The sequence below is a fragment of the Oxyura jamaicensis genome, chromosome 1, assembly GCF_011077185.1.
Source record: "Oxyura jamaicensis isolate SHBP4307 breed ruddy duck chromosome 1, BPBGC_Ojam_1.0, whole genome shotgun sequence".
Lineage (NCBI taxonomy): Eukaryota > Metazoa > Chordata > Aves > Anseriformes > Anatidae > Oxyura > Oxyura jamaicensis.
This window is the reverse complement of record NC_048893.1, coordinates 56,029,868-56,044,166: the sequence shown is the minus strand read 5'-3', so window position 1 is coordinate 56,044,166 and position 14,299 is coordinate 56,029,868. Positions and strand designations below refer to the sequence as shown.

The window sequence follows — 14,299 nt, the reverse complement described above, 5'->3', positions numbered from 1 at the left end:
GCAGGATCACTGCCTCACAGTGCAAAGAATAGATGGATGCTGCTAACGGCATGACCGGATGTTTGATATTTTGAATTATCCTCATTGTTAAGTGTTGGCCTTAGGCTTTACTTATTGTGTGCTATTCAAATTCTGATCTGAAGACAGAATGATTAATTTCCTCATGCACTATCCTATGGCACTCATCACGGTATTAGTATTAAACTATTCTAAAAACATTAATTCATTCTTACAACACTCTGGGAAATGGCAATAATGGCACTATCCCCATTGGGAAAAGTAAGCAGGGACAAAGTAAAGTAGTTTTGCTAATTCTTTGAATACTTATTTTGAAAAAGCCTGTGGTTTTTTTTTTCAAAGTAGTCAATGCATGGCGTTCATTTGTTTTAAGCATCATTTCCCAGTGAGTCTGATTTCAGTACTAACTGTGCAATAATGTTGCACAGAACGTGACATCTTACATTAAATACCTGGAAAACAAAGAACCTGAAATTTCTAATGACCGTTAGTGACAGGTTTGGTTTTGTTCACCAGTAAAAAATTGGCAACCCATAATTCTTACAGGAATCTTCAGACCACCAAATATTTCATATTACAGCTCAGATGTGATTGCAGGTCTTGTCCTGTGAATGCAAAAAAATAATGTGGGTTTTGAACCTGAATTCATGCACACAAAGAGGCTGAAGGTAGGTTGTAAAAACAAACATTTCAGGTACCTTCTGACTTTCTTGAGAGTTAAAAGTTGTAAATAGTGATATTTAAAGTGAAAATGGTGTATTTGAGGACACATTGAAGAGTATTTTCTCCAAAGTCTTGTTGGAAAGTAGCTTCAGCTTTTAAAGCAGTGTTAGCTGGGAGAAGGATGCATTTCCTCTGTACCTGTAGAGCTGATTTTTTATTTTGTAAAATGTTTTGCCAGACATGTGAGCAAAACAGAAGAACCTAAGAACATAAGGTTCTGTTGTCTGTTAACCAACTTTGTGGGACATGTATTTGTGCTCTTAACCACCTCATAATTGTCCTTTTTAAAGTCTACATTTGGGATATAGTATTTGTCTGCCCAGGATGGCAGACCAGAAGGGCTGAGTACATTATGAAGCGAGAGTCGTTACTAGTACATGTAAGTATGATTGTGTCCCATTTTTGAAGCAGCACAGCTTACAATATTTTCTCATCCTGTTGACTGTGCGTGTTTTTGCAAGGATTGGATAAGTACTTCCATGCATTCTATGTTGCTTTTCTCTTTTTTTTTCTGCTGCTAGGTACTGCCTCCACTAAGAGATGTATCGAATCGTCCAGAAGTTGGCACAACAGTGAGAAACAAGCTTGTGCGCCTTATGACACATGTTGACCTTGGAGTAAAGCAAATTGCAGCAGAATTCCTTTTTGTTCTTTGTAAAGAGAGAGGTATACATTATTTTTTCTTTCCCCTTTTATGTATGGTCTTGCTGTACTCAGTATATTTGCCTACTGCTGTTACTGTCTTGATTCTTACAGAACTATGCTACTTTTTGTTTTGTAGCTGATTCTAAGCTGAATAATTTTCTGTATCACTCTTTGCAGTTGACAGCTTGTTAAAATACACGGGCTACGGTAATGCAGCAGGATTGCTGGCAGCAAGGGGCCTGTTAGCAGGAGGAAGAGGAGATCATTGGTACTCAGATGATGAAGATACAGATACTGAAGAATACAAATCTGCAAAGCCCAAGTATAGTATTGTTTTCAATTCTGCTTATCCTGTTGCAATTGAGATATATTAGATATTATAGATTAGGTATAGCTAATAAATATATCTAATTATATACATTAGACATATAATATCTAATAAATAGATAATTATTAGATATATTCTTAATTAGCATATGTTAGATATATCTAATATCTAATTAGATATATTAGACATACATAATATATAGATATATTCGATATATCTAGATTTTTTTTTTACCTTTTGCAAAGAGGCCAGTTATGAAATTACACGTGCTTACATGAGCTACTGTCTCTCATTGACCTCAGGGTCTAATTATTGAGGAACCAGCCCCCATGGTATCCATAATATGGTTCAATGGCTCTAAATAAATAAATAAAAATCCACTGTGATAATGATGTAACTTTAGCTGGGAGGACTATATAGAAATAAAGTGCTTGTCAAAAAGAAACGAGGAAGAAAATTTCAAAATGTTTGCGGATTCCCTGGGAACAGTTTTGAGACGCAATGTCAGAGGTTTAGAGTGTATGCGTGTTGTACCTTTAAGTGTTACTGAACAATTCCAGATTTTAAAGTGAATGTAAAGGAGGGCATCAGAGGTGATACTGTAAAGGGGTAACAAAACAGGCCAGAATGGTTATGAAGGGCAGCCTATTGGAGGCATAAAGACTACAGGAATAGTATTGCTTATATGCAAAGAAAAGAACTCTAAAACAGAAGGTTTATTTATATCTCTGCACTTCAGGATTTTTTGACTTGCTCTTTTGTCTCTGCTCTTCTTTCAGAAGTCCAACATCCACTTGTATGCTTATGAATAAAACTATAACATCTATTTAGTTAAAAACTGACACTTAAGTGGAATATTAGAGACAAATGTCAGTTGCTTTATGCATCTGATTTTCTGCATTACTATAAAAATGCTTATGGTCAGGCTGTTTGAGAAGATCATTTGTCCTGAAAGTCTGCTTTAAAACTATTTCTCTGTTTTTGTTACTTATTTCTGCATCACTGTTTATTTGTTTTAGCATTGCAAATAACTGGGATTGTAAATTCTCAGTTTAATATTAATTTGGTTGGAGCAAAAATGATCATGAGAAGGAAATGGTAAACTAATTCAACATTTCTTCATGGGTAAGAAAATGTCACCAGATCCAGTCTGTATTTTTTAAATTAAGCTTGTAGAAAATCAGTTGCCAAAATGTATTCGTCGTTCTGTTACCCTTCTGTGTCATTATTACTAATGGCATTATCATAACATCATTATTACCTCGCCTTTAAAATACTTTGTATGGTTTATAACAAAACAAGTACTAGTGAAATGTGCACTTTGAGTAGTTAACAAGAAGTTAATATTGTGACTCACATGAGAAGACTACATAAGCATCAATATGAAGGTTGGCTATTCACAGTAAGAACTTTGACGTTCAGTTCAGACACTATTAGTCTTGGTGGGGTCTGTCTGTGTGTTGCTCTTTCCTCCCAATAAGACAATTTACATACATATTTATTTAGAAATGTAAACTGTATTGTTTTCCACCTCCAGCATTAACCTTATCACTGGTCACTTAGAAGAACCGATGCCCAATCCAATGGATGAAATGACAGAAGAACAAAAAGAATATGAAGCTATGAAGCTTGTCAACATGTTTGATAAACTCTCTAGGTACTGTATTATGCATAAGCTGCTTTTGAGGGGGGCAGCTTACATTCTGGTTCTTTGCTCAATGCTAAGGGTTAGTGCTTCAAAACAGTGCTGTGATCAACTTATTTGCAGAGTTGGGGCCAATTTCACTACCGAAAATAATGTTTAATACTTCAAAGAAAAAGGCAATATTTTAGAGGACTTCACAGGAAATCTCTTATGGAGAGGATTGGACAAAATCAGGAATCAGGTGGTGAGGGGATCTGCCTCCTGAATAGATAGGCTAATCAGTAGTTAGAAGAATTTATCTTTTTAAAGTATGGGACAAAATCCAAGCCCAAGGCAAGTATACTCGTTTCCCTCAAGTCAGTGAGCAGCATCTGATGGTAGCTACTTATGTCTTGCTGCTTATCTGAAGAACAATTAGAGCATGAAAATAGTTGTCAACAGAAGCAACGAATTACATATTAGAGCAATTAAAAGGGAATTTACATTTAGCATTATTGTGGATTTATTAGAATAAGCGTGGACTGGATTGCAAATGAAACATTAGCATTGTTCTAAATGACTAAGGTAATGCCATACAAGAAAATGGTACGTAATGTAATGTGTGTTATTGATACAGAAAATCAATTTTGTCAGGGAACAGACCTGTATTGTTGGCTGTAGCTATTTTTTTTCTTTGACTCATTTGCCTAGAATTTGCTGGGTTTTCTTCCTCCCATACTTGTAGGCATATTGGAGTAATTGCGTGTAGTTTGTTTTCTGTATAAGCAAAATATTACATTCTTGAGGAATACTTAATGTAATGCTAATTCACCACTTACCTGAGCTGTGAGAATTTAGGTAAATACATGAGTGGATCATTCTTCTAACAAAGGACGACCCAGCAGATAGAAATGTGTTTGTGTTTTGTGAGAGTACTGGATATTCAAATAATAAGTTCTCTTGAGAGAAATTTCAGCAAACCAAGTGTTTTAACCTCTCTGTTGAAGATTAGGAAAACAGCAAGTGCTGTGGGTGATTCTGGCTCTCCTGTTAGCTGGCAAAGATTGAAGTGAAAGCAGGGAAGAACCTGGGAACAACTTATCAGTGAAATAACTGGACAGTTTGTCCACATAATTTGTATGGAAAGCAAGTGTTATATGTTAGTCATCATAATAAAGAGAAGAAAACACAATGAACATGGAATTGTAGTTGAACTATTATGTAAAACAGGATGATGGCTATGTAAGCTAGAGAATTAAGATGCTGAGCATTGGGGTATCGGAATAAAATGGCTAAATGGTTAAAGACTTTTTAGAAGGAAGATTGGGACTGGAGATAAACAAAGACGGAAGACAAGTCAGTTGCTCTCACTATAGCAGTTACACAAAAAGTCCAAATGGCATTACTGTAGCCTAAGAGCCTTTTCAGTTTGGAGAATTGGAGACACCTGCTGTGTTGCCTGCTAAAAACTGACAATAACGAAGCAGCTGGTGCCCTGTGTCACTACTTATCCTCTTGGCCAGTAGCATTACTTTCACCTTGGGTTTTCTGTCTCAGTTACATCCACCTGCAGTTTCTTCTATAGTACTTGGACTGCAAGCTCTTCAGGGCTGGAACTCTTTTTATTGTAAGGGTTTTTTGTTTGTTTGTTTATTTTTAGTATAGTGATTACTGTGGGGTAGTTTTGATGATGTGACCCCTTTAGGTGCTGTGATAACATGAATAAAATCACTTGACTGTTCTTCCCGCCATTTTTGTTTACTGAAAAACCATGGAGAAATGCTGTCAGGAAGAAAAAAGTAAGATTTGTTTTGAGGAGACTGTGGGATGTTTTTAATGAATGTAATTGAGTGCAATTGTGGATTTTGCAGCCGTTAAATGAAATGGGACTCTGCCAGTCTTGTATACAAGAATAAAGTGGTAGTAATAAGCTGCTAGTAGTCAGCAAGGAATCCCTCCACCTTTTTGGAACTGAAGGCTTCTGCACCCAGCTTGAGCTGATTAGGTCTGGGAATTTTTACAGGCTTAAAGCTACCAGTGGAATACACTCTTTTCCTTGTTTTGCAGTGTATAAATCTAAACTGGAGGCTGTTTTGGTAGGAGTCTTCAGCTTATTGTGGGTTATAGGTTTCCTACTTTTGCTGTTCTTTGTTGTTGTCATCACCTTAGGAGGGTACCTCTACCATGAACTGAGCGGTTTCAGTTTGGTGCAGTGCTTTGCTTATAAGGAAGGAAGAAGTTGGACAGGGAAGCAACAGCTCCTTCTGATCTTGAGTGGATCTGTGTAATTTTATGTATTTAACTTGAACAAGAGTTTAGAATGAACTTGCCTGATGTACAGCAAAGCTGGTTTGTTTAATACAGTTGTATTGTCCCAGTAATGGAAGCTGAGATAGAAAGAGCTGGTGTGTTTTTACTAGAGAAAGGTATGGAAAAAAAGTTGAAGGACTGACAAACTTGGTTCCCTTGACCGATGGGGGTAATCAGGCCAGTCTGTCACCGGGTTGTTCTAGATTTGACTTTTCTGGCTTGTATAATTTTTAGAAAGTTACCTGATGACAGACTGAGCTGAGAAAACAAACCTGCAAAACATTGCTACTTTAATGAAAACCTGTCACTTTCATTAGTGGCTGTTACCTGTTTACACTGTACCCTTTTGTATGGATTTATTGGAACTGTAAGGAATATAAGGTATTTTTCACCTTGTTGTGTAAGATGACAGTGGATTTTTGCTCTCCAGCTTTCTCTTAATTTTCAGCGTCGGCACAGAAGAATTGACACTGCTCTGAGACTGATTTATTTAATTGATCTATGCTTTTGGTTGTTTCAGGTCATTTCCAAGGCTTTTGTTTTCTGACAGGTTGTTGATGTTTCAGCCTGCTCATATGGTTGTTGAACCTCAACAAGTTTAAAGTAAAATTAATTATCTAGTTTTATCAAAATGCATGGAGAAAAGCTGAAAATTCCATGAACCCATGTCTCCTGCCCCAACTAAACCAGAGTTGGGTTCTACAAAAGGTTTTGTAGAAACTAAGCTTTTGCTCAGTTTTGACTAGATGAGATTACTTTTTAAAAGCATTAAATGTGTGTCAATTATCAAGACGTTCATCCTCATTTAATTAATACTGCGGTTCTTGGGAGATGCAGATACTACTTAGGCAGGTTGCTGGACACCTGGACTTGGCCCTGGAGTAACTTTATGGGCTTTGCCTGCAGTAAGGGTAGATGCTATGTTGTTGTCTCATTGAGAATTGTTTGGTAGCTGTAAATCAGTGTCCTCTATATGTGATGCACATCCCCAAGTCTGCAAAAAGATTTAACTCAGCCTTTCCTTTTTACAAAACATCAAAGGTAGCCAACTTAAATCATTGTATGATGTTCTGTCTGTTTATATCATAGACTATTGGAAATACTCTGTGTTAATTAAAATGTCTGAAGAAATATGCTAACATTTTTCCTATTATAAATGGTAGGTAGAATTGTATATTAATTGACTAATTTAAAATGTCAGGATGCTTTTTCCAAGCCAACCTCGTATTAATAGCAAGAATCCTTTTGCTGATGAAATGGTCTCCAATTATCACAGCTTGGGTTTTGTTGTACATTGAACAGAAGTCAACAAAACGAGTATGTAAGAGAACCTGCCTAAATAAGCAACCATACTCATTAAAAACACAAAATTAATCATAGGATGAATGAAGAAGGCAATGTTACATAGATTTTTTTTCGCTCCCCTTTCTAATCATAGAACAAAATAATGTTACATGAAAGGATCGGAACTATTATGTGGTACTCAATTATAAGGAGGTGAATAGGTCCCTAACATGCCATTTTATCAAAGGAGCAGGCTGGTGTTTACATGATGGCTGTTTCATTACAGACACTGCCATTAATTCCATGTGTCAATACTGCCCTGTAGTGCATAGAGCAGACAAGAAAGAGTTACCGCTCAAAACAAGGGAATGATTTTTGAGTCGTTATCAAGCTAAATGGCAAGCAGGAAGCTAGAACTTGTATAGATACATTTGAAGGGACTCTTGGGAGATATGCAATTGGAAGAAGAGAATGCGTTTTACCAACTGTTTAATTATGGTGTGTTTCCAAGTATACTTGAATAGAATGCTTTGTTTGCATTAGAAAAATGGATGTTGCAAGAAGGGTTATTTGAGTGTATTGGAGGTCACGTAAGGATGTTCAAATATGTATAAATATTCATACTGTGTGTTTGGACACATCTCCGTGGATACAGAAGTATTCACGCTGCCACCTACTGGGGTGAAGTGTTCTCTCTTCTACTCTATAAAAGGACCATAAACATCCAGTTTCTGGGTAATGAAATTATTTCTGAGGGTATATGTGCCAGTCTGGGGTGATTCCTGTGCTACTTTGTATCTCACCTTAAACAGTCAGCACATCTGCAGCTACCCCAAGCTGTCAAAGCTCAGTTGAGGTCTGTAAGCAGCCCGTGCTAAATGGGGAGCTTGCTGAGGTTGGTATAACTGAGACAGCTTGTACCAGGTAGGGGTCAGCTCTGTGGGCTCCTGTGGTGCTGTGCTGAAGTTGGCCAAGTGATGCCTCTTGCAGTCCAACCCCAAATTCTGTTATTTAGAAGTTGAGTGTTTGGAACTTCTGAAGCTAGCTTTGTAGGTAGACCAAATCATTTCATCTGTTTGTCTCCCTCTGTGTTTTTCCTCACTGAAAAACATGCACAAGCTTGTGCAGTGTTCAGAGCTTGCAGTCAAGTCTTAACCAATGAAATAATGCCAAGTTTTACACTATTTTAGGACTAGATTATGGTTAGGGGAAAAAAAAAAAAAAAAGAGGCTGATCCCTGCCTTCTCCTCTGAACAATTAATCCACCCATCTTCTTTTGGTGGCCTAGCATACTTCTGTCTTCATACAGTTCCATTTTTCCTGGGTAGCGTTTGTCTGGGGAAGGGTGTATGGAGTTGAACCTCCTAATAAAGAAAAAGGACAGCAAGCTTGTAACAACCATGTTTGATCCTGTTCAAGGACTTGAAAAGCAGGAACAGATAGGTAACTGATAAACATCCGTGTTTCCGTGTTATTTTATGAAATGTGAGCTCAGCCTAACTCATAGTTAGCTTGTAGAGGAGGAAATGCATTGGGAATGAAACTGAAATGCAGTACGGTATGGTTCATGTGGTGCGCTTTGAGATGAGTACAGTGAGCTGAGGAACACAGGATTTTGAGCGTCATTAAAAACCTACAAATGCACTTTGTTGGCTCAGACTTTTAAGTTACATTGTTATGCAAAACTGTGTTTATCTTCAAATGACTTCCACCAAAAAACACAGGCCAAGACTTGCATATAAGTATTTCTCAACTATTGCATCTGGTGTTCAGCATCTCTGCAGACGATTCATTTGGAGAGAAAAAAAATAGTGTTGTGTTCTGCAGTGTTTGTAGCATGATGGAAAAGTGAAGCATGAAAGGTGAGTTGCAGAGAAAGCTATGTCTCTGTAATTGACAAATTATGACTTAATATTTACAGATGTCTTTTAAGTTATCCCTGTGTGTGGAGATAGAGGGTTAAGAAGTGAGAAAACTTGCCTATGTTTCTCTGAAGTTTAAGTTTCCTCTCTGCTTGCAACCACCGGTCTCTAAGTTGTATTGTGCACAGAAGTTTGAGCCAGAAAGCTGGTTTAGCTAGGACATGTTCTACAGCAAAAACATTGCAGACAGGAGTGAAGTTACACGTGTAGAAGCAGGAAAGTCTGTTCCCACCTTTACACTCTATGGTCTGTGTGGGTGCTTGCTCTCCAGCTTTCACTTAGTTTATCAGTATTGGCACCAGAAAGTTGCATCAAAATTGTTGTGGGATTATGCAAAACTTCTCCAGGTTTCAAAGTGGTTTCTATTCTTTAAGCCCGTGTCTATGTCCTTCAGTAACAACACTGTTCTGACCTGGCATATTTCTCCTTGGTCATTGTTTTCCTGGTTTTGGTTGTTGGTTTGTTTGTTTGTTTGCTTCCTTTTTGCTGAACTGTTTCTTGATCCTTTACTGGCCATTTATTTATTACCAATAATAAATCATAAATGACCAGTAAACTACATGATCTCATGACTTCCAGCTGCAGTGTTGTGTTACAAACCAAGAGCATGCGCTGTCGTTTTTAAAACAAAAATCTAGAATTCCCTGAACTTAGACAAGCAAGGGTGATTTCATTCTGTGTGGGTATGTTTTTACTTTTAGGACTTTGCTTTAATTATTTTTTTTTAAAGATTTACTGTCCAGGTTATTTGGCTCCAAAAATAAATGCAAGTAAAGACTTGCTCTCCACATTATTCTGCTCCAAAAAATAAGTATGAAAAATGACTTCTGAAGCTTGAACCTGAGTTAGGCGGCACTGAAGAGCAGTTGCAAGGCTGATCACAGATTTCAAAGGACTCTTGTATTACAGTGTTTAAAGTTTCAAAGCCAAAAAGGCTTCAGATGCATAGATTTTGTTGTTGTTGTTTTTTTCCTTCTGCTGAAAAAAATGTCTTTGCTATTAGACGCGATTTGAAAGCACTCTGGCTTTGCCTTGGAGGACATCTGACAGCAGACTGGAAGGGCTCTGGTCCTGTTTGGGGCACTAGACCTGCAGTCTTCCTTTTTTGAACCCTTCAGAATCTGATTTTGAGCATTCTTTTGCTCTCCTCTCTCACGTATCTCCAGGAGATACTTGAAAACTGAAGTGACACACGCACTCTCATTTAGGCAGAGCCTGCGTGCTATAGATTGAGGAAGAGGAGTTGTCAGTCCTGAAGTCTGGCAAGCTATCTCCTGCTATTTAAAGATGGATCCTACTCTCTCCCCACACGCAGGCAGAATCAGGCGTGTGCTTTTAGAGCATGTTCCTAACAGATGTCCTTCCCCGGCTCCCAGCTGCCCACCCAGACGTGGCCAGCCACACCAGACTGGATTCTCCAGGTCTGGTCTCTCACGTCTTGAAATGCTGCAGGCAGTGAGGCTTGTGAGCTTACTGCTGCAGTGTCTGCTTGTCACATCTGTGCAAAGAGCTGAATTTCTCTTCCTGATTGCTGCTCTTCATGAGCGATCAGGACTCTTAGGGACTTTGCTGTTTGACTATACTACATCTGCCTTATGCATGCCGCAGAATTCAGATGTTGCCTTTCCTGCAGTTCCTGTTGTGTTAGATTGCCAGCTGTGCATAACCCATTTCTGTCCCTTTTTTTTTTTTCAGTCGAGGTAGTAGTGCAGACCAGGCAGAGAGCTGGTGAAATGCCTTTGTCTACCCCCTGAGTGAGGCAGTTTTGCTGTCTGTGGCTCAGGGAGCTATGTGTGTGTTAAATCGTCTGAGTTTTACTGGGCTGCCTTTTGAGCGAGGGGGGAATTGGCATCAAACCTCCACTCCTTTATTTAAGGTGACTCCTGAATATTTAGAAGTATTCTTCATTTTTTTTCCAGGAGAAAATCAAAATGTTATCTTTGCCCTTTCAGGTTTTGGTATAATCCACATTTAAATGAGGTGATAAAAAGTAAGGATTAAATAAAGCTTTGCTAATACTTTTTGATTGGCTTAATCAATAATTAATCATCTCTTAGATGAGGCTGTAGCTTGTGGAGTAGATATAATTGGATTAGCTTCGAGAGGCCTTTGGAGCTTTGAAGAGATTAAAATGGCTGTCAATCCCATAATTAAACTGCCACAAACAAAAGCAATAGTATTAGAATCAGTCAGCTTTTTTCAGTGAATCAACAAGTACTTACACACCCCTACTGGTGGTATAGGCAGCCTGTTCTCATCAGTGATTTATTTCCTTCAGCGAGGGGAGTATGTATCAATTATTTTAATCGCATGTGCGCATACTGGCCGGGACGGCAGGTGAAATTCTAGGCAGAAATGGCTGTCAAAGAACTCTCAGAAGAAAAGCCAGTTTGTGTGTTTAAAACAGTGAACCTGCTCCTCGTCTTGAACCTATTAGGCACTGACTTTTCATGGTGTCTTTAATTGGCTAAGTAGGTTTGGCCTACATGAATGAAGTCTTTATTTCGCCTGCTCTTCCCCTCCCACCTATTTTGGAAGGTTTTTTGTCCGTCTTTCTTCAAAACAGAGGGCTTTAGCAGAAATAACTTCCTTTTAAAGGCTTATTATGCTCTCAAGCTTATACTGTATGTGATTGTATTATACACATGTGAATTGATATGTGTGCATATGCTAATCTATATTCTTTTTTCAATCTCTTACAGAGATGAACTTATAAAACCAATGGGAGTACGGCCGGACGGTACAATGGCTCCTTTGGAAGAAGCAGTCAGCCAGTACCATACCAACAAGCAAGACAGCTCAGATTCAGACTAAAGCATCACCTGCTTCACTCTCAATTCTCCTCCAACCCACATCTTTCCTTAGAGCCACGACATCTTTTATCTAGGCGTTTTATCCTCGCGTTAGCCAGCGTCACTTTAACTGTTCTGTTATTGGGATATTTAAATGATGGGTCCTGTGGTGTAATGTCTGCATTTTTATTATGTCTGTTCAAAGAACATACCAATTTATTAGTTTACGATCTTTATTAATTTAAAACTAAATGTATTTCAAAGGGATAAAAAATGAAAGCCTACAATGTAAAATAAAATATAAACGTTTTGATTTTCCAGAATCCTGTTTTCCGAACTCTGTAGGTTTTCCGATTCTTTATATATATTTTTTTGTATTGTCTTGCTAGTCTCTCTTTCCTTTTGTATGATTCTAATTAAAGAAATGAGTTTGCTAAATGGCATTTAGGAACAGAGAGTGTTTAAATGTAGTCTGACTGGCCTTGTAAAGCTGCTTTAACTGGCATTCAGCGGTGATTTCAGAGCTACCCTTTTTAAATGTCATTGGTAAAATCTTACGCAGTAGCTTAACCACAGACGTGCACGGTGGTAAGAAATCCGATGTGTCACCGACTGCCACTAAAACTACCTCTGAATTGGGAACAAGATGATGAATGTTGTATGTCCTCTCCCCCCCGCACACATTAAGACCACACAAGTATTACCACCAACACCCCCCACTTTGGTTAAGTAAAAACATCCCTATTCAAAACAGCCTTCAAGTATATACACTTAAATGTGGCCATGAATAGGAGTGGACTAAAGAGAAGTGCATGTGGAAGTGTTTTACTGAATCGGGGCCTAACGGGTGTGCCTCACTTGAAGGGAAGTCAAACTAATAACAAAGAAATAGTTTCCTTTTCAGGGAGAGCTTAGGAAGGATGGAAAGGTAGGAAGCAGAAGAAAGTGTAATTTTCAACTGTGTACTCTTAAAAACAAAGATTAAAGTTCTAGGCGTGCTGCACTGCTGTTGTTGCCTCTTTGCCTGTCTTGGTTTCTCTCTGTATTTCTCCAGATATGATTTACGTGATGAAAAATCCATATCCTAGATTGTAATTCCCTTTTTTTCTTTTAGCTCAGAAGCAGACACGTTCCATTCTTGTCAACCTCACAAAGGTGGTGAAGGCTTTCCAGTTTGTCATTGTTTCCTTCCAGTTGATACTGGTTCCCTGCAATAAGGAAGCTGGTGTTCAAAGGCTTCATAAAGGGAGGACATGGTATGAAATCAGGTTGTGTTTTCCTATATGAGGAGCTTCCATAGATCTCATCCTTCCAAAAGAATGAAAAAGAAATAACGTGCTGCCATCAGCTCAGCAGCTGTTTTCTCATGCGATGCTGTCCAGCCATAGCTATGTCCCCTTCTTTCTTTTATTAAAGGGATCTGGGGTCACTAATTCTCCACACTTGTGTATGCTGGCACTTTTCTGAACGTTTTAATAACTGATGCTTTATGACTTGGTAATGATGATGATGGTTATGACTTGGGCTATATTGTCTGCTGGATCCACATGGAGCATCGCATTTTGCACAGGGAACAAGGAAGCCAGCTCCTGTTCCCACAGTGATTTTAAGGAGCAATCAATAGTTGGAGTAAAGCCAAGTACTGCCTATATAATACTGTAATCAGAGGGAGTTGTGCAGGAGCAGGAAACATGCTTAGCTGCATCTAAATTTGGTCTCAGAAATGAAATTCTGGGTTTTGCATCATCCATGCCTCCTTTCAATTCAGCATGGGCAAATAGTAAGTGGTAGCGCAGGTGCAAGGTACTTAAAGACTTGCTGAGGAATGAAACGTAACTGGGTCTGTTAGTGAGGGTTTGAGTCCCCTCTCGGTATCAGCTGAGGCTGTTGGATCATGGGGCTGGAGAAGTAATTTCAGTAATAAGCTTGGGTATGGGTTGCCATAGAGGGGTAAGTACAGAGCAAGAAAATGAGCAAAAACCAGTTTGATGCTTTATTGGTTGTACAATATGCTTCAGATGGCTGAAGAGGCTGATAGTATTGGCTCCAGGGACCTTGTTACAAATGCTGTAACGCGAGGGGTTTGTGACCTGGCTCCTACCCAATGCACCAGTGCACCAATAGATGCAATACATACTTCTGGTTAGTTTGTCTTGGAAAATACACGCTTGTATCAAGTCTTACAGACATGAGATGCTGCTTTGGTTGAGGACGTGAGGACCAAGAACAGAACGGTCTGCCTGCATGCTGCTGCTCAGGAGCGCGGTTTGGGGTGCCTGTAGTGAAGAGAGAGGGGACAACAAAATCTCCCTGGAATGGTGTACTTACTATGAAATTAGGATTTACTTTATTTATTTTCAAAGATGAGCCTCCAAAATTTGGATGCTTGGTCAACTGAGCCTTATTTAAACCGACAAACTGTTCAGGTGAGCTTGACCAGTTTGGGGAATGCAAGGGGTGCAGTCAAGCCCCCAGCAGATGGGAATTGCTTTGTCTTGGCACCTTCCTATCCCCAGGCAGTGCTTGCAGAAGGCCTGAAAAACCCCAGCACTGTAAAAGCTTTCTTCTAGGCCTTGCTGCTGGCTGGCGTTACACTGGGGTGATACGCTGCTTCCATAGGTTTTGACTGTATTCTAATTGCAACATAACATAT

At 38.9% G+C, this 14,299-nt stretch overlaps 1 protein-coding gene and 1 long non-coding RNA gene across 3 annotated transcripts in view; both read left to right on the top strand.

Moving 5' to 3' along the window:
* Nucleotides 1-12,649, top strand: part of RIC8B (RIC8 guanine nucleotide exchange factor B) — a 36,731-nt gene extending 24,082 nt beyond the window's left edge. For both annotated transcript variants that reach the window (XM_035340864.1, XM_035340858.1), the window contains exons 8-11: nucleotides 1,263-1,407; nucleotides 1,564-1,708; nucleotides 3,252-3,371; nucleotides 11,557-12,649. In XM_035340864.1, the coding sequence (XP_035196755.1) occupies nucleotides 1,263-1,407; nucleotides 1,564-1,708; nucleotides 3,252-3,371; nucleotides 11,557-11,668 (522 nt within the window). In that variant the 3' untranslated portion in view covers nucleotides 11,669-12,649. The remainder of the gene's footprint in view (nucleotides 1-1,262; nucleotides 1,408-1,563; nucleotides 1,709-3,251; nucleotides 3,372-11,556) is intronic.
* Nucleotides 4,972-9,923, top strand: LOC118175010. Its single transcript, XR_004754847.1, has 2 exons — nucleotides 4,972-9,017; nucleotides 9,053-9,923. It is a non-coding gene; the product is annotated as an uncharacterized LOC118175010 (long non-coding RNA).
* Nucleotides 12,650-14,299: the final 1,650 nt, after the last annotated feature.